The 24,485-nt window shown below is 40.9% G+C and overlaps 1 protein-coding gene across 2 annotated transcripts in view; it reads left to right on the top strand.

Moving 5' to 3' along the window:
- ARSB (arylsulfatase B) overlaps nt 1-24,485 on the top strand; it is a 167,053-nt gene that overhangs the window by 61,670 nt on the left and 80,898 nt on the right. For both annotated transcript variants that reach the window (XM_027606027.2, XM_027606028.2), the window contains exon 5: nt 14,266-14,509. In XM_027606027.2, the coding sequence (XP_027461828.1) occupies nt 14,266-14,509 (244 nt within the window). The remainder of the gene's footprint in view (nt 1-14,265; nt 14,510-24,485) is intronic.

Raw genomic sequence — 24,485 nt, 5'->3', positions numbered from 1 at the left:
CATGAACAATGCCAGCAACCAACTGAGTTACAACAATTATTGAACGTTTTGTCTGTTGGTAATTCAAGACTCCCCAGGAAAGATCCCATGACTCACTCCAGCATGACTGGGCTTCCAGTCCTCATGCGGGAAGTCCTGGAAACCCTTTCTACCAACTGAGGGAAGGGGAGGGAAGAACACAGTCAAGAGTCATAAAATGTCCTTAGAAGCCGCCCCTTAGTTTCCTTTGGGGCACATAAACTCAATGTGTCATTAAAAAGGCACAAAACCAACTTGGAAGAATAATTACCCTGTCAAGCCCCCTTTCCCTCTGGTGGAATGTGCCTTTTCTTCTCCACCCAATTTGAGCATGGGATTGAATGGCCTCCAGTGTCACCTGCTTTAATTGCCCAGTTTTCATCCCGTGTCCTTTTTTTTTGTCCTCATTGTGGACAGTCTTGTATTTTTCACCTGGACCAGGCTTTCCGTGGATGATCTGTCCCTTGAGTGTGGGGACTGTGTTTGAACCTCTATTGTCTTTTCCCACTGTGCTGACAACAGTCATGGGTACTTCACAGGTGCTTAATTAAGGTCTTTGAAATCGCAAGTCTTCTTGGCCAATTCTCGTTAAAATCCTAAGCCTACCCTTCCAGTGAGGGGCCGGTTGGAGTAAGCCAACTGAAGCCTGTAATCCTCATGGCCTACACCTGGAAACTCTGGAAAATACAGAAAGCAACTATCCAGGGCAACTGAAAAGTACACAATAGTAGGGGAATGGTGGATGGGAATGAAGTCAAAGCTTTATCAATCCCTTATACCAAGGGTGAGTCTCATGGCATTTGTTTTCTCTCCTCTGTCTTTCAGCTTTAACCCAAGGCCTGATGGAATTCTAGAACAATGCAGCAGGCATTGGCAGCAAAATCTTTAGGTGAAACCCTCTATTTCTAAACAGCAGTTTGGGAAAGGAGTCCTTTGCTGGACAGTATAGGGGAATTATTATTTTGTTTCTTTTTTTTCCTCCCCTGCCCCTGCCCCACAGCCAACCCCAGTTGAGGATCTGCATTTGTGTTGGTGGTGGGGGTTCGGGCACCTGAAATCCCAAAAGAAAATTCTCTCTGACCAGAGGACCAGTGAAAAGGAGCCCCTTTTTTCCAAAGGGTGTGGGAGAATCTCATTATTTTATCTCTCTTTTATTTTGCTGTTTGCTCTCAAAGGCAGCCTCAGTTGTATGGAAGTGACAGAATAACGGGCTAAAACCTGAGAGAAACCTTTCTGCCCAGAGAAACAAGGAAAGGGGAACCCCAGGCGGCTAGAAAGTGTGTGGGGAATCTCGGAGAGGACAGGGGTGGGGAAGAGGATCCCCCAGTTCTCTGTACGAACTGACGTAAGTCCCAGTCTCACCTCTAAGCTGTGCATGTGCCACACAGTCCCAAAGAAGCAAAGCAAAGGCCTCAAAAACTCAACAGCGATATAAACCACTCCCCAAGTCCCAGACCAACTCCCGAGTGGGGCGCATACTGAGTGGGTAAACCCAAACATTATAGCAAAGCCTTTAAAAACTAAACTGAGGGCGCCTGGGTGGCTCAGATGGTTAAGCGTCTGCCTTTGGCTCAGGTCATGATCCCAGGATCCTGGGATCGAGTCCCGCATCGGGCTCCCTGCTCCTTGGGAGCCTGCTTCTCCCTCTGCCTCTCTCTCTCTCTCTCTCTCTCTCCCCCTCTCTCTGTCTCTCATGAATAAATAAAATCTTTTAAAAAAATAAATAAAAATAAAAATAAACTGACATTATAACCACTGTTCACAGAAAGTGAGGCAAAACTTGCTGTCTGAATCTAACTGGGCTGATTATCTGCTAAAACAAACAAATATCAACATCCTTGAGAGACTCTAAGATAAGACCCGGAGTCTCACAACTTAATATTCAAAATGTCCAGGGTATAATCCAGAATTACTCACTATACAAAGAACCAGAAAAACGTGACCAGTACTCAAGGGAAAAGACTGTCAACAGATGCCAATGCTGGGATGACCCAAATTTTGGAATTGTCAGCTGAAAATTTTCCTTTATAACCATTCTCTATGAGATACAGTTGAATACTCTTAAAATACATGGAAAAGTAAATTCTCAGCAGAGAAACAGAGAGGAAGGAAGGAAGGAAGGAAGGAAGGAAGGAAGGAAGGAAGGAAGGAAACCAAACTGAATTTTTAGAACTGAAAAATACCATCTCTGAAATTAAAATTCCCTCTATGGGTCCAGTAGCAGAATAGTAGAGGAAAGGGTCAGTGAACTTTAAGACAGATCAGTAGACATTATGCAATCTGAAAGAGAGAGAGAGAAAAAATTGAACCAAGCTGTAGGGACCTATGGAACAATATTAAAAGATCTAACATTTATGTCACTAGAGTCCTAAGGAGAGGAGAAATGTTGGGCAGAAAAAAAAATATGAAGGAATAATGCCTGAAAATGTCACAGATTTGGTGAGCTGTACATGTATACATTCAAGAAGCTCAATAAAATCCAATCAGGATAAACCCAAAGAAAACCACACTCACATTGTAATCAAAGATGAAGGAAAAAATATCTTGAAAGCAGCAATCCCAGTGGTGGGGATATAACCTAGAGAAATAAAAACATGGTTATACAAAAACCTGCACCCACGTGTTTACAGCAGCCTGTTTGGTAACTGCCGAAGGCTGGAGCAAACTCAGACGTCCTTCTGCCAGTGAACAACTCAGCGAACCTGCAGCACACCTCTGCAGTGGACCACTCTACCACCCAGCAGCGGCATGAACCACTGCTACACGCCTCGGTGTGCATGAATCTCAGATGCGGCATGCTGAATGAGAGAAGCCAGACTCAAAGAAGTTTCACAGTGTATGATTTTTTTTTTTAAGATTTTATTTATTTTGAGAGAGAGTGCGTGTGTACACACACACACACACACGCACGCACACACGTGCAAGTGGGAGGAGGGGCAGAGGGGGAGGGAGAGAATCTCAAGCAGACTCCCCATTGGACTGCGTGCTTAGCACAGAGCCTGACACGGGGCTCGATCCCATGATCCTGAGATCATGACCTGAGCCAAAACCAAGAGTCTGACGCTTAACTGACTGAGCCACCCAGGCACCCCAAGTATAATTCTTTTTATATGGCATTCTGGAAAAGGCAGAACTTTAAAGATGGAGCAGGCATCAGTGGTTGCCAGGGCTTAAGGGTGGGGTGGAGGGTTTGATTACAAAGGAACAGTACAAGGGAGTGATTCTGGTTTGATGGAGTTGTTCTGTAATTGTGGCGCTGGTTATATGACTCTATTTGTCAAAATTCATAGAACTCCATACCAAAACAAGTGACTTTTATTGTATGTAAATCATAAAATAAAAAAGAAATCACTAGCATACCATTTCATATCTGATAGGGTTAATGTATCTTCATGACTGCACCAAGTATGGAAAAGATTCATGTAATCTCTTATGTATTTTGAAGTCATTTTCCACTTGATTCCACATTAAACTTGCAGGAAACTAAAAATGGAATAAACAATGAAGCAGTCTCTTTGGGTACATATGAAGAGCTTTCCAAAAAAGAATTTTGTGTCTCACATGCCAGGCAGATGTTTTGTAGGGTCAGCTGATCACGAAAGGCCCCGATGAAAAATTGAGGTATAAAAGAAGGGTCTATAAGAGACACCTTATTGCCAGCAAAGGTCTACTGTTTTTTAAAAGAAGCCAAGTCAATCTGATGGACTGGTGAAAACAAGAACAAAGAATCTGACATATCTTGGAAGCTGTGGGTTTTGATAATTGGGATGGTATTTAGAGGCCCCTGTCTGGTCCTGAGCTCTATCCTTGCTTGTGCTCTGAAACGTACATGGGGTAAGCAGGCTGGGACTTTTTCCGTGAAGCAGATTGTATACGTTCCTGTGACGCTGGGGAGTTGTCCTGAACGTAGGATTTTTTCTTCAACCCACCTCTCATCCAAAGGACATAAAGTACGGGATAGATGTTTAATCATGGTAATTCTATGCTTACCTTTTTGAGCAACTGCCAAACGGTTTCCAAATCAGTAAAGCCATGTTACACTCCCACCAGCAGTGTTTGAGGGTTCCAGTTTCTCTGCATCCCCCTTGCCTGCGGAGACTCAGGCCATCTCTTGCCACATCTGTGCTCTTCTCGACAGCAAATGAAAACCATTCATCAATGCAGCTGTAACCTCTTCTGCATTGTGCTGTGAGGGCCTCTGAGCCTGCAGTCATTGTTGTCTGTTATGGCCACACCACACTGGGCACAGGGAAATGCACAGAGCCTCACTGTCTCCTTCTTCTTATTCCCTTACTCTCTGCAGAGACCATCTCCCGCACTCTGCACCTTTCTAATTTGCAGATTCTAGTCTGCTATGAAACGAGGGAGCCACACACCATGCATGTCATTAGAATCGTGTCTGAGACTAAATGGGCCCTACATTAGGGTCTGATTGCAGGGACGTGGTGATGCCTATTGTGGTTATTCAGGGGTATTTGTTTTGATTTGTTTGATGTTTGTTTGTTTGTTTTTATCCTGGTTTGTGGCTATTCAGGAGACATTGAGTTTCCCAGATATTGTACCCCTTCCTTCCTTCCTTCTTTCCTTCCAATTTTTATATTCGAGTTAAGCTGTCGCACCATATTTCCAGTGCACAACACAGTCATCCCCCACCTCCATGTAAGGCTGTGCTCTCCACTACTGCAGCTGCCATGTGTCCCAAACATCACTCTTAGGTGCCACTTGACTGTTCCCTGCGCTGTGCCTTTTATGCCCATGCCTTCTTCATCCCCTGACTGGAAGCTTGTATCTCCCGCTCCCCTTCACCCATTCTGCCCATCCCCCCTTCCCTGCCCTCTGACAACCATCAGTGTGTTCTCTATATTTATGGGTCTGATTCCACTTTTTGTTTATTTTTTTAGCTTGCACAGGTGAGTGAAATCACATCGTATTTGTCTTTCTCGGACCTCTCTCTTCTCACATCCCTTTGTGTCCTGCTAAAATGCCTCCATTTAACCTCTTGCTTCTCATTAGGCACACAGACCTCACTGCTTCCCACACTTTCTCTTCTTCCGCTGCCTTCCCTCCCTAACACCTGCTTAGGATGTCCAGGGTCACCTGATTTCTCCTCACTCTCACTGTGTACACCCCTGTCAGAAGGGGTTCTGCCGCCTGGCGTGGTCAGGAGGACCCGGAGTCTGAGGGCAGTGCAGAGTTGGTTTGGCTTTGGCTTTGGAGTAAGTGTCATCTGCAAATCCAAAGGAATTGTGTTCTTGTATTTTTATTAAGTGTGTATTCAGTATTTGAATTATTTGTTAAATTCTCTTAACAGACTTTTTAATGTCTAGGTACACTGAGGTATTTTTGTTTCTACCCTTAAATGTTTCACTCTTACGTTGTTCTTCAAAGAGGATTGTGCTGCTGAGTTGTCTCTCTTCCATAAGTACACACTCATACCTCAGTGAGGTCCTTTAGCATTTAGTAAACTTCAGAAAAGAGCTTTGTGTACAGAAAATAATCAAATATCTTTATGGTTTCTACATAAGAAAAAAAAGAAGAAGGAAAAAGAAAAGAGCTTTGGGCAAACAGAATTGCCTGTTCACTCAGCTTGGTTTATTGGTTTTTCTGGGTGACCCTAAAAGCGTATCTGACTACCTTGGAAGTAGAGATCCAATAAAATGTTGCTTCTGCATCAAAGGTAAATTCAGAACATTTAACTTGTATTATATATTTGGAAACATAAAGACAAATTAAAGTAGTTGGTGCTTGCCCAAATAGAATATGTTAACTTTCTCTGCCTTTATTCTCTCCAAAAAAATCATTGACCTCAATTGCCATCTTTATTGCCATACAAGGACTTAATACTCTTGTAATTTTGTAACTTCAGTTCTACTTTTTTCTCTCCGTTGATGGTATTTTCACTCTTGCTGTTCTGAAACTTGCCAGACTCTGAAGTACTTCTGTGATACATTTTCATCTATTACTTCTTGATTAGCATTACTGATGGATAAACAGCTGTCTAGTAAGAAAAAAAAATCATCTGGTCTGAAAAGGGAGCCAAATAATTTGTGAGTAAACTATGGCACTCCCTCAAAGTGCCAAATAACTTTCGTTTGCCCTGAAATTCATAAGTTAATTAGTTAAAAATATGAAATTCATAAGTTAATTAGTTAAAAATATCAAGCATTCTTTCAGTATCGACCTGAAGGGAAAACAAAGAGGGCTTTAATTTTTTTTTTTTGCAATTAATGGTCATAGACTTTATTCCAAAATGTAATTGAAAAACAGAAACTTTGCTAATTGGTGAACAAACTAAAAGTTTTCTCAGTGACTGCTGATCCTATCAAAAGCTTCCAGCAGTGCTGTTAGCATTCTGGATGATATTTGGATAAACATGAACAATAAATGTTCAGGAATTCACAGAATTATCCAAATGTTATCATTTTATTTTATGTCCAAATTTTGAAATCACATTTTGCCATGGTTTTGTGAACAGCAGACTTTCATACTAAATTTTATACTCTCCATGTTTGGTGACAGTTTAATAGCTTATAGGATGCCTAGGTGGCTCAGTTGGCTAAGCGTCCGCCTTCAGCTCAAGTCATGATCCCAGGGTCCTGGGATGGAGCCCCACATTGGGCTCCCTGCTCAGTGGGAAGCCAGATTCTCCTTCTTCTTCTGCTTATCGCTCCCCCTGCTTGTACGCTTCCAGTAAGTGGTCGCTTTTCTGTTCTGAGAGTTGCTGCTATTCTTCTCTTCAATCTCCTGTTGAATTCGTAGGTGTTCAGAATGCTTTGATCCCTATGCAGCTGAATTCCTGGGACCAGACGAAATCCAGGTCTCCTACTCCTCCGCCATCTTGGACTCCTCCAAGAGGGCTTTAATTTTTAAAAAATTCTAGAATAAACGTGGTATTTTTGCTGGTCCTAAGTACCGGGGCTTCTAGGCTACTTGATAGGAGATCAGGAATATAGAGATCAAACCCACACCTCCAGAGTGAGAGAAACTCACAACATTCTGTACTTCTCTTAAAATTTAAGGATCACTAAAATCTGTGACCACCTATGCTTTAAACTACAGAAAAAGTTCAGTTGTTTGCCTACTGATATGTAATAACTTAGTACACTGTTTTTTCAGTTTCCAGTTCCATTTATATATATATTTATATTTATATATTTATTTATTTTTAATTTTTTTTATTTTTTTAACTAAGCTCTACACTCAGCATGGGGCTCAAACTCACAACTCTGAGACCAAGTGTTGCATACTCTATCCACTGAGCCAGCCAGGCACCTCCCATTTTAACTTTTAGAGACCATTTGTTTCCAGTCTTTCTTTCTTTTTTTTGTTTTTGTTTTTGTTTCAACTTTTTATTTATTTAATTTTGTTTTTAATTCAAATTTTAGTTAACATACAGTGCAGTATTGGTTTCTGGAGTAGAATTTGGTGATTCATCACTTACATGTAACACCCGGTGTTCATCACAACAAGTGCCCTCCTTAATTAATACCCATCATCTATCTAGCCCATCCCCCACTCATGTCCCTCCAGTCTTTCAACAGACTTTTGGATCTTCTCATCCTTAAGTTTTAAAGGAGAGATAAAATCCCACTGGTATCTCATCATTATAAGCAATGACATTAGCCCCATTAAAACAAGGAAATCTTTTACTACAACCCTGTAAAATCTCCCTTTTAATCCTCATTCATTCCTGATTTTACCTTTTCCCTGCATCCGTCCTCTTTATCTTCTGCTCTTTTGGTGGCTGCATCCGTTATCTGGGGTCTGGTTGCCAATCCCATCCCAGCAGGACCCTCCCAATGCTAGCTCAGCAGGAGCGCTCCCTTTGCTGGTTCTTTTATCCAGATGTAAAGTCTGACTGTGTCTGACTGGGAGTAGGGTGGGAACATTCATCTGTCCTGAATGCTGCAAACCATTTGAAATCCCTACAATATAACTGAATAAAGCTTCAGTTTCTGACACTTCATTTTAATCACAGGTTATGATCATTGTTCCTCTTTCTTTGATAATTGATATACTTTATTTAAACTCCTAGAAACAGAAAGATGTCACCTGTCTCTGTCCCCAAAATGACAGCAAAAGCCCTGAAATTCACTGTGTTCTTACGAATCTCAAGAAATCACCCACAGAGAAGAGCATGTAATTGAGAAGGGCTCTGTGCATAAAATCCTTTCTTAATGAATGCATGGTGATTTAGAGTGCAGCTGTAATACTTAAATCTAGTGTATGTGTAATTAATACCCAGAGACGAGATGGTTCTGCTCTGCATATTTGATGCTGCTGCTGGTGATTCTCATCAGTGAAAATGGCTAATATTTACTGAGCGCTACTTTTGTGCCAGGCTCTGTGTTAAGATAGGTATCATTGTTATCCTCATTTTCCAAATTAGAAAATCAGGGTCAGAGAGCAATTTACCCAAACTCACGGCACTTAACTCCAATTCTTTGAATCCATTTTAATGAAATTCGAAATGTGGCAGTAGGGATGATAGAGACAAACGATGACAGTCATTAACCAGCTAGACAACTGGTTTATATCGAGTCATCATTCAGCTCAAGTTTGCCTTAAGTTCTGGCAACAGAGTGTTCTTAAGGGTGTAGTTAACTTAATCTTGAATTAAGAAGCCTTGATGCAGAACACCCCACTATCCAATGTGTAAGTGAATAAGGCGCTTGAGCCTCTACTCTCCGTGCCTGGGCTCTCCCCTCTCTGGTTGTGGTCTGCCCTGTCCCGTCATTCTGGTTTCAGCTCCTCCAAGAGGACCATGAATGGAGAGATCATATCTCTTTTTCTACTCACTTCATGAGAGAGAGGGCCTTGTCTGTTTCCTTGGCTGCCATTTCCCCAAAGCTGGGGTGGTCCTTGGCACATGGTGAGCACTCCCCATAGATTTCTTAAAGGGCTGAGTGAGGACTCTCTTCCGGTCCAGGACCAAACAATCCCCTTTGACTTCAGTGTGACTGATCAAGGGCCAGATTGGACAAACAATTCTGGTATTGTGTGTTTGATTTGCTTAAATCCTCATGGGGACCAGGAACCACTCCCGACCGACCCTGCAGTGTCCTGTTAAATAAGCAGCACCTGTGTATGGAACAGTTTCTTAAAAGTCAAGGTCATGGAGAGGCTGGCTGAAGGCTCAGAAAACACCATCCAATAATCAAAGTAAATTTGTAGTGCCTTCATTCTCAATTTTTGGTGGCCTTTTTTCCATTTGTTTATTGTTCCTTACCCACACCCTCCCTCCCCCAATTCTTGAGCCCTTCTCTTTGGTGGGCCCTGTGCCAGGTCCTGGAAATGCAAAGAAGAATGAGATATTGTTCTTGTCCTTGGGAGGCAGAGTTCCCTGGGAAGACGAACCCATGAACAACTAATTAACAATATACAGAAATTAAGTGCAATATACAGAGAGACTATCTAGGCAGGGTAGTGGTGGGGGGTGGTAAATGAAAAGTTAACAGAAGATGTGACATTTATCCTGAGAGTTAAAATTTAAGTCGGGCAGAGAAGAAGAGGGAGAGTATTTTAGGCAGAGAAACCAACATGTACAAAGGCAAAGTCAGCATGAAACGGCATGACGTATCCGAACGACAAGGCGAAGTTAGTTCTACATGAATGAAGCACTGAGCACTTTTTTTTTTTAAGATTTTATTTTTAAGTAACCTCTACACCCAACGTGGGGCTTGAACCCACAACCCCGAGATCAAGAGTCACACTCTCTACTGACTGAGCCAGCCAGGTGGCCCAGCACAAGGCACTTTGTATGGAGGAGGGCAGGTGTTGATGCCCAATAAGTAGGTTGGGGCCAGATGTAATGGATTCTCTATGTGGGCTGAAGTTTAAAGTTTTTCCTGATTAGAAAGCAATTAGAGATCTTTAAGCACGAACAAGACTTGATTGGTTTGGGGGCTTCACAGGGATGCCTCTGACAGCCAAGTGAAGCAATCTGTAGGTTACCATGTGTCCAAGTGGGAAGAGTGCCAGACCCGAGGCACTGGGGTAGATGGGGGTAGATGGGCTTGAAATCCACTTGAAAGTTAGACTCAGCAGAAGGGAATGCACATTCAATCAGAAATTGAATGTAGTTGGGGCGCCTGGGTGGCTTAGTCGTTAAGTGTCTGCCTTCAGCTCAGGTCATGATCCCAGGGTCTTGGGATCAAGCCCCGCATTCGGCTCCCTGCTCAGCGGAGAGCCTGCTTCTCCCCCTCCCACTCCCCCTGCTTGTGTTCCCTCTCTCGCTGTGTCTTTCTCTCTCAAATAAACAAAATCTTAAAAAAAAAAATTGTAGCACAAGAAGGAAAGAGAAGAACATTTGATTGTAAATTAGTGTCCAGGTAGATATTTTCTCCAAGATCTTTTAGTAGGAGAAGATTGAATTTACCAAATCCTCTAGGTGACTTCTAAGACACATATTAACCAATTTGCCTTTTAGTTAAAAATTAAAAAACAAACAAACAAACAACTAGTCTAAAAGAATCAACCATCAGCAAGCGGGTCATCTTTTTTAGAGAAGGTGGCATCTTGGTGTTTGAAGTCATGTTGTCTATTCATCTGTCACACTTACATTGCTGGCCCTATTCAGAGCCAAGTCCGGGCACTGGTGCAAGGCCCTTGGAGCCTTTCTTGCTTTTTCTTTCAGGATCCCTGGGTCAGAGTGAGGAGGATGTCTCGGGTAAGCCCGGGTGAGGGAGCAATGAGATAGAAATACACACTGATGTTCAGGGCAGCCTCCCACGGCCAAGCCACAGCCTTACCCTGTTGGGAGTAGTCCTAAAAATGAAAGTTCTTGTCATGGTTCCATCTGAACTTTTATCAGTTGGATGAAGATGAGGCTTCCTTGTCATACACTTAATGCATTTGCTTAGATCATTGGCTAACCAATGTTTTTCCATGACTTTTTGACAGTTATTTTTGTTCAGGAGGGAATGATAAAGTGAGATTCACCATCTGTATATGACAACATTTGTTTTATTTTGACATTTCTTTTCTAGACGGCAAAGTGTTTATAATTAGGTTTTCCCTCTGCCAGAAACATTGCTGCAAAACTATTTCCCTAAAAAAAAAAAAAAATTCAGAGTTTCCTTTACTAGTTGGAGTCATCTTATTTTGATTTGGAAGTTTTTTCATAAATAAGTCAGTCAGGAAATGAAACAGGAAAATTTTCTCTTGAAAATTAATTCTTAGCAAGAACAAAAGTTAACTTTTGCCCAAAAGAAAACTAGGAGAGAGAGTGAAAAGAAATGTGATAGTTCCATTGTCTTTTTAAATTTTCGTTTGTCGGGTTTAAGGGAATAATATAGGAAACCTTATTCCAAATGAGCTTGTTGTATTCTTACTGCAACTGTGATCAGTTTTATGTCCAACTTCTTGAAATACCCAGGAGACTGTGCCGGAACTGATGCACAGCACCCTATTTCTGGAGAGCCCAACTATGGGTTCTGCGGCACTGCTGCTCAGTGGCAGCCCTCAGGCAGGGGCCACCTGTGGAGAAGCAGACCCCTGGCAAAGCCAAATTGCCCTCTTCGTGCCGCCGGTTGTGCATCGACTCTGTGACAGGGGAGTCCGAGAGAAGAAGTCACGGTGTGCTTGTTGACAGTGCTTTCTCTCCAGAGTGCTCTGGAAAATGTGACTGATAACAGAGGACAGAATCCCTTCTCATTGCTAATGGGAAACACAGCCCAGTGAGCTAGTGGTGAAAACAGTCCTGCTCACTGCATCGGCACCCTCCCCTCATAAGATGCGGAAGCACCTTCCAGCTCTGACGGTAGCCACAGTGGCCACATTCTCCTTCCCGCACAGCGTATTTTCCTTTTTGAGTCATACCTGAAGGGCTGCTCCAAGAGTCAGATAGCAGACCCAGCCACCCTCCTCCTCATCTCCCCACACATTTCCTCCACCACCAACGTTTAGTATTTTTGTACTGAGCACTAGCAAGTACGTGGAACTGAAAGAGACTATTATAGACTATCTCAAAGGAGTGCATCGATTTAAAATGGAGACAACAGGCATCTTCTACAAGCCCTGAGCCAGTATCGTTTATAGCAGTCTAGATAATAGAGCAAAATAATAGTGTGCTGACTTAGCCATTCTTGACCTCACAGGCAGAGTGTAAACCTCTCTTTCCAGTGTCCTTTTGTGTAATATGAACAGCACCTCCTTTTAAGTTTTGAAATGTTGGCTGTGGGTGACTGATACTCTGTGAAGTATACAGAGGGAGGAATCCCCACTGTCAAAAGGATGGTGGCCTCTTGTTTTGAATATACAGGTTTGTTCTTGTAAAGTAGAAAGTGTATTTAATAAGCTGACTTGGGTGACTGTTTGGTCCTTGACTTTTGGTCAAGAAGAGATGTAGGGTTTAAGGAAAGGTTCTTGTAAGTCTGTGATGGCAAATGATGAGACAGATCATCCCCAACCCATGTGTTGAGGAACTGTCACTTTCATGTAACCTAGCTCCACTCTTCTCCCTCCCTTCATGAAGCACAGAGAAGAACCAGGCACCTCGTGTGCTAAGGATTTGAACAGAAGCCTCCTTGGCGGTAGAGCCTTGAATTTCTCACCCACCAGCAACAAAGGTTCCTCGAAAGGGAAATATCATCACCTTCTGCTATATCAAAAGGAAGAGTATACACTTTGCTGAGACTGCTTATGATTTTCATAGGGCAGGGAACCGTCATGTGGCCTGTAGGTATAAAACCCACTGCATACGGGGGACATCAGGAACACAGAAGGTATTTCTTGTGTGGGGACAGAAGGCACCTGGGGAGTCACGCAGACCTTGTTAGAATCCTAGCTTTGCCACTTATTAGCTATTTGGACTTTTCAAACTTCTTTTTCTTCTTTTTTTTTTCCGAAAAATGAAACGGTTATGATACTAGACTGAGTTATAGATATTAGCTACCATTTATTGAGCACTGAGGTTATGCCAGGTACCCAGCCAAGCAATGATCATAAACAGTGTCATTTCATTTTCATCATAATACCTGAGCTAGGAATTCTTCTCTCCACATTGAACATAAACTGAGGTATTGTGTTGCCCTGGGTCACACGGCTAGTGCGCGGTTGGCATCAGGCTTCAATTCCAGGTCTCTCAGACTTCACATTCTGGGAGAGATACTGTAAACTTAAAGTGGTGCCTGGTGCATAGTAGGTGCTTAACAAATACCAGTTCTTTTTCGTTCCATGTGTTTCCTGTGGCTTTAGTCTTGATTTCTGTGTTGGATTTTTACGTACAACATTCTACAGACATTAGGTCTGTCCTACTGCCCTCCTGTGGTTCATTTGGATAACAGTGGTTTGAAAAAAAGATTTAATTGAGGGGTAATATGTATGCAAATAAGGGTTATTTCAAAAGTGTCTGTGGAGTCCCCTGAGTGTATGGGTACTTTTGGAGATGCCAATGATTCTACAACCTCAGTATACAAGAAATACCACTTTTTTTTTTTTTCCCTACAGTCCAACTTAATTTCTAACTGAGTCCCACCCAGCTGGTAAGATACTTAATTTCAGTCACTCTTGTAACTTCTCCTCTGGCTTCAACTTCAGTTGTCTTGGAAGAGAAGCTTTCTTTTCCCTGGCACAGTGCATCAGTTGAAGCTTTGTCTTGCCATCCTGTCAAGAAGGGAGGAATTTTTCTTGCAATTATTTTTTCTACTCGACTGCTGTGTTTACACGAGACATTTAGCCCACTGGAGACATCTTCAACTTTCACACCTAAGAAAGGGTTCACATCACCAGGGAGTAGAAGATTAATTTAGTTACCAGTGTAAATGTTAGAAAGTTTTTCCAGGTGAGTAAAATGAAAAGGCCTCCAACTTATCAGGGGCTTTAACTTACTGAGTGAAATGTCACTTGAGGTTTTTTTTTGTGGACGGGAAGGGGCTTAGCGTACCTGGATTCTTTCTCCTGTGTCACACAAAATTGCACACATGCATTTGCCACCTAGTCATTGATTATTATTAGTACAGGGCTCTAGCGCAAGCAGTTATCCTCCGGGGACTTGCTTGTTTTTCAGCGACCCTATCCAAGGGGATTTGAAGGTCTTGTGTCAGATTGGTGCCACGCTACACTCTGATTATGTCTGTGTAATGGAGGGAATGGAATGTTGGGCGGAAGAGGGGAGGTTGGTACCGAAGGCAGTAAGGAGGGGGCATCTTTCTTAGTTCTTAAGCCCCATTTAAAAGCAACGTAGAAGTTGTCTGTTCTTAAATGTGTCTAGCATTGTCCTCATGCAAAAACCTACTTGTGTTTCAGATAATGGAGGACAGACTTTGGCAGGGGGCAATAACTGGCCCCTTCGAGGAAGAAAATGGAGCCTGTGGGAAGGAGGCATTCGAGGGGTGGGCTTTGTGGCAAGCCCCTTGCTGAAACAGAAGGGTGTGAAGAACCGGGAGCTCATCCACATTTCTGACTGGCTGCCGACACTTGTGAAGCTGGCCAGGGGCAGCACAAATGGCACCAAGCCTCTGGACGGCTTCGATGTGTGGAAAACCATCAGGTACCTGCTTGTCTTCCTTTTTATCTTCCCAGGGCAGAAACTGCAAGAACAGCCTGAAGGGATTGAGGGAAAATGATAGCTTTTGTGTGAAAATGATAATTCGACTTACAATTAATTTTTTTTTAAAAAAATAGAAATGTGTTTAGAAATATTGTAATTATATGTATTTTTTAAGTTCTGGATTTGAGATTGTGGCCCTGGGTTTTACGTGAAGAGGAAGATTGTCTTCCGCTGCTCACCCTCTACAGGTGGTTTTTAAGCAGAGAAGCTTCTCAAAGGGGTAGGATAGCGTATTGTTTGCTTCCTGCAGGGGGTTAGGGGACCTGTCCTCTCGTCTGCTAGGAGAATGGAGGACCACGCAGGGGATGGAGCTAGAATGTGAGCCAGGGAGTATCTAATGAGCACCCATTATGAACCACCCCCTTTTTAGGGGTGGAAGGATTAGGAATGAACAAGACAGGAAGATCCTGGCTTTCATGGAGCATATATTCTAGTAGAGAAGAGTTGGGGGGCAGGGGGCAGGGAGAAGAAATAAACAAGTAAACACATAAATAAGCAAGATGACTTCCAGGAGCAATAAACACTGTGAAGGCAATAAAACAGTGTATTGTGATAGAGAGAGCCGGCAGACATAAGAGAGGTACACTGGGGAGCAGAACCCAGACTCAGCTTTGGGTACGGTGGCAGTCCTTTTCCTGTTTAGCTACCACGGTACAGAAGAATGGCACCCAAGGTGGGGAGGTACACATCTTCAAGGGTGGTGGGGAGGTACACATCTTCAAGGGTGCAGGAAGAACACTATAAACTTGTATTTGTATTTAATTTTATTTTATCTTTGTTTAACAATATGTTTTATAAGGTACATAATGTTTTAGAAGATTAGTACATATATCCTATTTATAAATAAATGTACATATATTGGAGGTTTTGTTTTTACTGATAGAATGGCAGTTGTCTAGTGCAATAGTATTTAACCTTGGTTTGGTGTTACAGAGGGAGAAAAAGTGGCTGATTGTCTAGTCCCTAGTGGCCAGGAGGAGACAACCTCCTCATGCTCTCTTCATCACTCCAGATGCCCCATCTCAAAAATAGTAGGGTTTCTATTCTTAGGAAATATGCAGAGGAGTAGGAGTAAAGGGTCATGATAAAATGTTAACATATCCTCCAATAGTTCAGAAAAAATTGTGTCTATGTATTTCAATTTATATTTCAAACATACACACAATGTGTGTGTGTGTGCGGAGAGAAAGAATACATACCAAGTCAAATATTAACAGTAAGATAATCTGGGTAAAGGGCATAGGTGTTCTTTTACTATTTCTTATTTTTGCAACTTTCTTTAAATTTGATATTATTTCCAAATAAAATTTTTTTAAAAGTAGGAGATTCTGGCAACACGGGGGCCCACCTTTCCACAAAGCCACCTGACAGGAATCAAGTTGTTGCTGTCTTCCTTAGATAAAGTATTCCCTTTTCAAATCACCAGTCTCCACTGCTCCCAAATCCCAGCCCAGGCCCACTTCATTCATTTATGTTAGCTACCTGGTCTGTGTACATTTAGGTTTATAATCCACAGTGCATAGTCTGTATCTACCATAATTTAACCAATTCCAAGTGCTAGATATACTGGTTACCTCTAATCTTTATATTATCAATTTTTATGTAAGCAATATTCTGTATTAAAAATAGTAGGGTTTGGGGTGCCTGGGTGGCTCAGATGGTTAAGTGTCTGACTCTTCACCTCAGCTCAGGTCTTGATCTCAGGGTCATGAGTTCAAGCCCTTCACTGGGCTCCACACTGGCCAGGGAGCATACTTAAAAATAAAAATAAAAATAAATAGTAGGGTTTGACATAAGATTGTTTTATGCAAAGGAAGTTTGACAGGTATTAAAGTTTTAATGCTAAAGTTTAAAATTTCCTATGAGCTTAGGAATGGATGAAAGAAGCATTCAGCAAGGCTGTTCAGCCTCTGACAAGCATGGAGTCTATTGGTTCCTTTGTAATGAATCTCATCCAGGAGGTGAGACAGGGAAGGTCGTCATCTCCTGATTTGACTAGCTTGTCGTCATCTCCTGATTTGATTAGCTTTGTAACCTTTTTCTTTCAATTATTTTGCAACTCAGAGTTCCCAAGTTTTCTTTAGAGAATTTATCAAATTTAAAAGATTTTTTCTCGAAAAGCAAAATTTAAAGCATCAGGAAGCTCTTCCTTTACCTTTTCCTATTTTCCAACTATTATTTCAGTCCTTCTTATAAATCATACTGTTTGGGGGAAAAATCCTAACCAGCCCCAAATTGTCTCCTATTCTTACCTGAGAAGTTGGTTTTTCAGTTTGGATTGGATGACCAGTTTATGATTTGCCATTTAAAGAGAACTCAGCCATATCCACGTCATCGAACAGCTAAGCCAAGAAGTAAACAACAACAGTTTTTCTCTCATTAGTTGTTTTGAAAATTTATACTAATTATTTGCTCGTTCGTACAAGATGACATTTTTTTCTTTAAAATATTTCTGCCCCTACTTGTGATCTGTGTTCTGTGGTTACTCTGTTTTTATTTAACTTCCCTGAGTGTCAGTAATATATACTCATTGTAGATAATTTGCGAAGTACAGGCAATAAAATAAAAATAATCACTCAAATGTTACCTGGAAACAGCTACCATAAATGTGTCGTATTTCCTTAAAATTTTTCTTCTTAGCATTTTTTTACGACCTCTTTTTTCCCTCACTTAACACATCATCACTTTTGATCATGTCATTCAAGAAACTCATTGCAAACATTATTTCAATGACTGCATATTCTATCATATGCCTTGATATACTTAATCATTCCCTTAATATAGATTGATTTTTACTTTTTTATCATTAACAGTGGGGTAAACAGTTTCTTCATAAAATCTCTGTCTATATTTTGGATTTTTCCCATTAGGTAGAAATTACTGAAAATTAAATTATTAAACTAGAGAATGACTTCTACGTATTATTATTTTTTTTAATGTCACTCAGTTTTATTGCATACATTTTTAGTTTTTTTTTTCTTGTGTTGCTGTGGAACACAGACCTTGAAAAAGTTTGCCTAATTTTGGAGAGTGAAGAAAATAGGTATCAAGTTAAATCTGAGTTTGATTTTGTTAAAATATCTATATATTTCATCATTCAATGGTGAGGCAACAAGTAGCAACCAGAGATGTATATTCCAGGGACATGTTGGATGGGTTGTGTTCTGTAGTCCAGTTAAACATCGTCTGACACCTTTCTCTCCTCTGACTGCCTTATGACTGGTGAATTCATAATGTGAGGAAGAATGATATAGTTTAATTTCATTTTTCCAGCTTTACTGAGATATAAATGACATAAAACATTTTGTAAATTTAAGATGTATATCATAATCATTTGATACACATATATACTGGGAAGTGATCCCCACAATAAGCTTAGTTAGCACATCTATCACCTCTCATAGTTATTATTTTTATGTGTGTGAGGAGAACATTTAAGATCTACTCTCTTAATAACTTCCAAGTATATAATACAGTATTGTTAACTAGAGACATCATGCCGTACATTAGATCCCCAGAACTTACTCATCTTATAAATGAAAATCTGTACCCTTTGACCAACATCTCCCCATTTCCCCTACCCTCCAGGCCCTGGCAACCACCATTCTACTCTGTTTCTAGGAGTTCAGCTCCCCCTCCTCTCTGTTTTTTAGAATCCACATATACGAGATATTATACAGTACTTAGAGATGACCATTTTGAAAGCATTTGACAGACATTATAACATTGTGTTCCAAAAAAGTACCAATGTACTCTTATTCCACTGGTATATGAGAATTCTCATCTCCTCCACAAATTTTCCTTATATAGCTTTTAAAAACTTCTTTGTTAATATCATAGGCAAAATCATCTCATTTTAACTTGACTTTTTATGATTATTAAAGAAATTAATTTTAAATGTTTTCTATTCCATTTGTATTTTCTCTTTTGAAAATGTTCATGACTTTTTACATATATTTACTGAAGTTTGTGTTTTCTTGCTGAAATCAGTTTCTCTTTTGCCTTTTTGGTCAGAAGGCTTTTTCTCAGCCTGAAATGCGCTAAATATTTTCTTCTAAGTGTGGTGTTTTGATTTTCTTCCATATAATTCTTGAACTGTTAAGAGATGATTATGTGTGTTATGTCAGGTCAATATCTAAATCAGAGGAGTGAGTTTTTTCCAGGTTTTTGATTCATAGACCTCTTTGAGACTCTGAAAGCTGTGAATTTACAGAAGGAAAGTACCTAAACATATGCACAAAAGTTTGGAAAGAATTTTTGTGATACTGAACACTGATTATACATTATTTCTATGTGATTACACATAGAAAAATACGAAAAACATTCTTTATAAACCTGTCTCATAAATTTTTTTTAAAGATTTTTTTTTTATTTATTCATTTGAGACAGAGAGATACAGACAGAGAGCATGAGCAGGGGGAGAGGCAGTGGGAGAGGGAGAAGCTGACTCCCCTCTGAGCCGGGAGCCCGACGTGGGACTCCGTCCCAGGACCTAGAGATCATGACCTGAGCCGGAGGCAGACGCTCAACCATCTGAGCCATCCAGGCGCCCCTGTCTCATAAATTTTTTTTAAAGAAAATCTGTTACTTTATTTTTTTTAAGTTTATGTAATTTTTTTAGTAATCTCTACACCCAGTGTGAGGCTCGAACTCATGACTCCAGGATCAAGAGTTGCATGCTCTGTGGACTGAGCCAGCCAGGCACCCCTCTCTCATTAATTTTTACAGCAAAAATTAGTACCTACTTTATGATAAGAAGGAACTAGAACAAAAATTTCCAAGCAAAGCAAAACTTGAACTTTAATTCAGCTAATCACTAATTTCACTGTGAAAGCTGTTGCGGTTTGACTTAAAAGAAATAGGAGAAAGTTTTGAGTGGTTTTTATATGACAACATATGAATCATGCTTGACATCCAATCAGTTTTGATTTTTGTTTTGTTTTTGTTTTGGTGGCAAAAGTGTAAAATCCTGGCTTGCAAAAGCACATCATAGCAAATGGAGTCAAAACTTTGTAGTACACTTTGCCAAACGAGGGTAGGCTTAAGTTGAGAAATAATTGAGTTCAGTTGGAATTATTTCCTCTGTCCCCAACTCCCTGAGGCTTTTATCTTTGGCAAAGTCTAAGTCTTTGATGTTTGTCCACATCACCAAATTTTGGATGGTATATCCATATTTTAATCTTAAGATTATATTGATTACGAGTAACCTTTAAAAGTTTGGCACATGTTTGCTTCTGCCTGCAAAGAAATTGGAAAAAGTTTGGGCACCCTTAACTCCAGATTAGGGAAAAGTCTCTCTTCAGTGTTGGAAGGGTACTGAACTCCTGGTGACCCATCTCTTATAGAACAGGAGCTTTCCATTCTCGATCAGCCTACATAATATTGACTGCAGGGCTTTAGCAAGAGATACAGCCAAAAATATTGTCCAAGTATGCTAAACTACAAGAGAGAGGGCTTTCCTTTTCTGTTTGAAAAAAAAGTAAAATTTCTGCCCAAAGTTTAATTAAGCATTTCAAGACTTTGCTCTGGAAATCCAGCACATTTCTGTTTAGTAAGTGGAGAACTACTCTCCTTCTGCCCCTATTTCTTGATGAAAGACCCTGAAAAATGACTCAGCCCCTCTGGCCTTGAAGTTGATGCTTCTCACAGCATTAGGCAGGCTGTCTTTCGTTATGAGTGGTGCAACATTTGGCACCCATGACTGCTGATAGAGAAAGCATCCAGTCACATTGACATCTGGAGCTTCTTTTTCCAAAACAGCAAAAACAAATGGACAGCCAAATGTCAGAGACACTTGATCTGTGCCCAGGGTTCTGGAACTTTCTTCTAGTCAGATATTTACTTGGAATGCCAGTCTCAAGATAATGCTAATTTTTGAAAATTTCAAAAGGGTCTCATGAAATAGGAATCCCAGTAATAGAGTTGGCTGTGCTGTGAGCATCAGAGGTTTCTGCTAGTTGCATAGTTATCAGTTCGTCTTAGACCTGCTTCCAGATACTAAAATTTTAGAAGAATTAGCAGTTCTGGAGCGAGTGACATTATTTGCAACAGGAGCTCCTTCAAACGCTTCAGTTTTTCTTCTGTTCCAAACCACAGTGCATGTTATCATTTGTGGGGACACAGCTTCTCTAAGTTCTTTCCAGTTCTGTATGGTTTTTGTGCTTTTCAACTTGGTAAGCAGCTTGTAGGTTGTTTTAAGACATTTCAAAGGATCGGTGTCTCGCGATATCTCCTGCTTCTTCTTTTTTTAACTATTTTATATTTTATTACACTTAAATAAAACAAAAGCAGAACCCCTAATCGTAATGGCAGGTATCATTTTTATTTCTCGTTAATGGGAAACTCTTCTTGATGTTATAACATGACAATAGTGACAATCAAATATTATCTGGTGATGTAAAATATCTTAAAAAGTTAATAACTTAAAACTTGGGGCACCTGGGTAACTTAGATAGTTAAGCATCTGCCCTCAGGTCAGGTCATGATCCCGGGGTCCTGGGATCAAGCCGAGCCCCGTGTTGGGCTCCCTGCTCCACGGGGAGCCTGCTTCTCCCTCTCCCTCTCCTCCCACCCCTTGTGCTCGCACTCTCTCTCGCAAATAAATAAATAAATAAATAAATAAAAGCCAACAACAACAGCAACAAAAACTTAAAACATCCCCCTGCTATGGGTTAAATTTCAGGAGGAAAACTGAAGGGAAAATAAGTCACTTTTAACCCCACTTACACAGATACCAAGGCCAGTGAAACGCGATGGTCAATGAGCCAAAGGTTAAGAACCTCTGACCCGGGGCGCCTGGGTGGCTCAGTCGTTAAGCGGCTGCCTTCGGCTCAGGTCATGATCCCAGAGTCCTGGGATCGAGCCCCGCATCGGGCTCCCTGCTCAGCGGGAAGCCTGCTTCTCCCTCTCCCTCTGCCCCTGCTTGTGTTCCCTCTCTCGCTGTGTCTCTCCCTGTAAAATAAATAAATAAAATCTTTAAAAAAAAAAAAAAGAACCTCTGAACTAAGATAATACTTTATTCCAAGTATTACCAAGACCACCCACGCTGATTATTGAATAATATTTACATTGTTATTATTAATGAATAATGTTTCTGTTTACACTGACTTGTAGGACCACTTTAATTATGTTTTAAGTTCTTATTACTGCTGTCTTCTGTCTTGGTGCCGTCTGGTTTAGTCCACGACTTAGCTGTTCTCACGTTAACACCTCACTGTTGTAATGTGTAATCTGTTGTAAATATACATTTTAGAGTGTGTTTAAATACCTGGTAGAAATAATTATCCATGTCTCCATTCTATTTTCTTTACAAAATTTTCTTGACTAGTCCCACTTTTTAAATTTTTTTCTGGGCTCTAGAATTATTTTGTTAAATTAAAAAAAAAAAAGCTCTTTTTTTTTTTTTTTTCCCCAGAAGAGAGAGAGAGGAGGGGAAGCAGGGGAGGCAGCAGAGGGAGAGGGAGAAGCAGACTCTCTGCTGAGCAGGGAGCCCAACGCGGGGCTCGATCCCAGGGCCCCGGGATCATGACCTGAGCCGAAAGCAGACGCTTAACAGACTGAGCCACTCAGGCGCCCCTAAAAGAAAAAAGCTTTTTATAAATTAGGTTGAATGAGATTAAACCTGAAAATTAATTTGGGAAGAATGGAGATATCCAGTCTTTTTATCTGGACACTTAAAGTTGCCCTCAGCTTGCTGATGCTCTTTTCATTTTTTTTTTTAACATTACTTTTTCCTCTGTATTTCATTTTGGATAGATTCTATTGCTGTGCCTGCAGTCTTATTATTTTTTTCTCAATGCCTAATCTTCCATTAATTCTCTTCAGTATATTTTTCATCTCACCCTTTGTAGGTTTTCACTTCTAGAGGTTCATTCGGGTCTTTTTTATATCCTCCATGTCTCTAGGTAACTTTATGAACATACAGAATACAGTTAAAATAACTTTTTTATTGTTGTTAAAGATTTTTTTATTTATTTGAGAGAGAGCGTGTGTGCTTGAGAGAGTGAGAGCATGAGCGGGGGGAGGGGCAGAGGGAGGGAGAGGGAGAAGCAGGCTCCCCACTGAGTAGTGAACCTGACATGGGGCTCGATCCCAGGACCCCAGGATCATGTCCCGAGCCGAAGGCAGACGCTGAACCCACTGAGCCACCCAGGCGCCCCCGAAATAACTTTTAATGACTCCTGCGAATTCCAGCATCCATGTCAGTTCTGGGTTGGTGGTGACTGAATGATTGTTCTCTTCACCATGGGTCACGTTTCCATGACTTTTAATCTTTGATTTGATGCCAGACATTGTGCATTTTACCTTGTTAGGTGCTAGATGTTTATGTATTGTTGTAAGTCTTCTTGCTTTGTTCTGAGATGTAGTGACTTAGAAATAGTTTGATTCTTCTGGGTATTGCATTGTAATTTATTAGGCAGGTCCAGACCTGTGCTCAGGCTAGGGCTAAGTTTTCTCCACTACTGAGTCAGAACCTCCCAGTAATCAACCCAGTACCCTGTGAATCTGGCTGGAGGGGGCATGTGCTGGTTCCAACTCTGTGTGAATGCTGGGCACTGTTCCTTTTCATCTTTTCAGATGGTTCTCTCCCCGGTTTGAGGTAGTTCCCTCCGTATATCTGATCAGTGCTCAGCTAAATACTTTGAGGGACCCTCTGAGAATCTCTTTCTGTGCAGCTTCCTCTACTCGGGTACTCTGTCCTGTGAACCTTAGGTCCCCTGGTCTGTCTGGACCCTCAGCTCTGCCTCCTCAACTCAGGGAGTCCACCGGGCTATGCCTCAGTTTCCCTTCTCTGCACCAGGGCCTGGAAACTCTCTCAAAGTGACTTCAAGCTAGGTTAATGATAAGATTCACCTCCTTTGTTTCCTACCCCCCGGGGGTCACTGTCCTTTGCCTGATATTCTCTGTTTTGACAACTGTTGTTTCATATATTCTGTTTTTCTTCAGGTTGTTTTAGGTAGGAGGTTAAATCCACCCTGCCCGCTACTCCGTCTTGGCTGGAGGAAGAAATACTCAAAGAAAATTTTATTGTGCCTTTACTTTCTTGATCAATATTTTCCTGCTTATTTTCCACTTTCAAGTGCTTGTTAATTTAATCTGAGATCATAGACCCAGCTTTCTAAACATAATCTTATAAATCTTATAACTCTTTTTTTCAAAAAGTTTTTTCTTCTGTATTCAACTTTGTAATCACATATGAGAAATTATATATGTTGATCTGTATGTTTAATTATCTTTAATGTTACCAACACTCCTTTTATTAAAAAGCTTTGTTTGCCATTCTTAAGTTCCTAATTTTAATTAATCTTTCAGTTGGTTGCTTCATATTTTAAAGCAGTTTTCAGTAGAGGTGCATAAATGATGAGGGTATTTTTTCTTTTTAAGATTTTATTTATTTGAGAGAGAGAAAGAGGGAGAGAGTGTGGGGGGTGGAGCAGAGGGTGAGGGACAAGCAGACCCCATGCGAAGCCCAGAGCCTGATGCGGGGCTCAGTCTCAGGGCCCTGAGATCATGGCCTGAACTGAAACCAAGAGTCGGGTGCTTAACTGACTGAGCCACCCAGGCTTGAGGGTTTTTTTAAAATCCTTCCATATGAAAGAATATCTGTTACCTTCAAACATAAATAATAACCTGACAATTTTTTGCCAAATCTCTTCTCCTCAAGATTCTATATGCATTGCTTTATTGTCTTCTGGTAAGTACCATTACAGCAAGGGTTTGCCTGCAAACAAAAAGAAAACTGAGATTCTAATCTTGGTATCTGACAAGGTAGAATTTATGTCAAAATTAGTGGACGACATAACGGTGGGGATGGTGCAAATGATTTCTTCTTTGACCGAAGTATTTAGAAGTATGTTACTTAATTTACAGATGTGTTAGGTTTTCTGTAGTTATTGATTTTTAGTTTAATTCTGTT

Source organism: Zalophus californianus, chromosome 5 (assembly GCF_009762305.2).
Source record: "Zalophus californianus isolate mZalCal1 chromosome 5, mZalCal1.pri.v2, whole genome shotgun sequence".
In the NCBI taxonomy this organism is placed as follows: Eukaryota; Metazoa; Chordata; class Mammalia; order Carnivora; family Otariidae; genus Zalophus; species Zalophus californianus.
The sequence above is the reverse complement of the archived record's forward strand: the minus strand, read 5'-3'. Positions and strand labels throughout refer to the sequence as shown.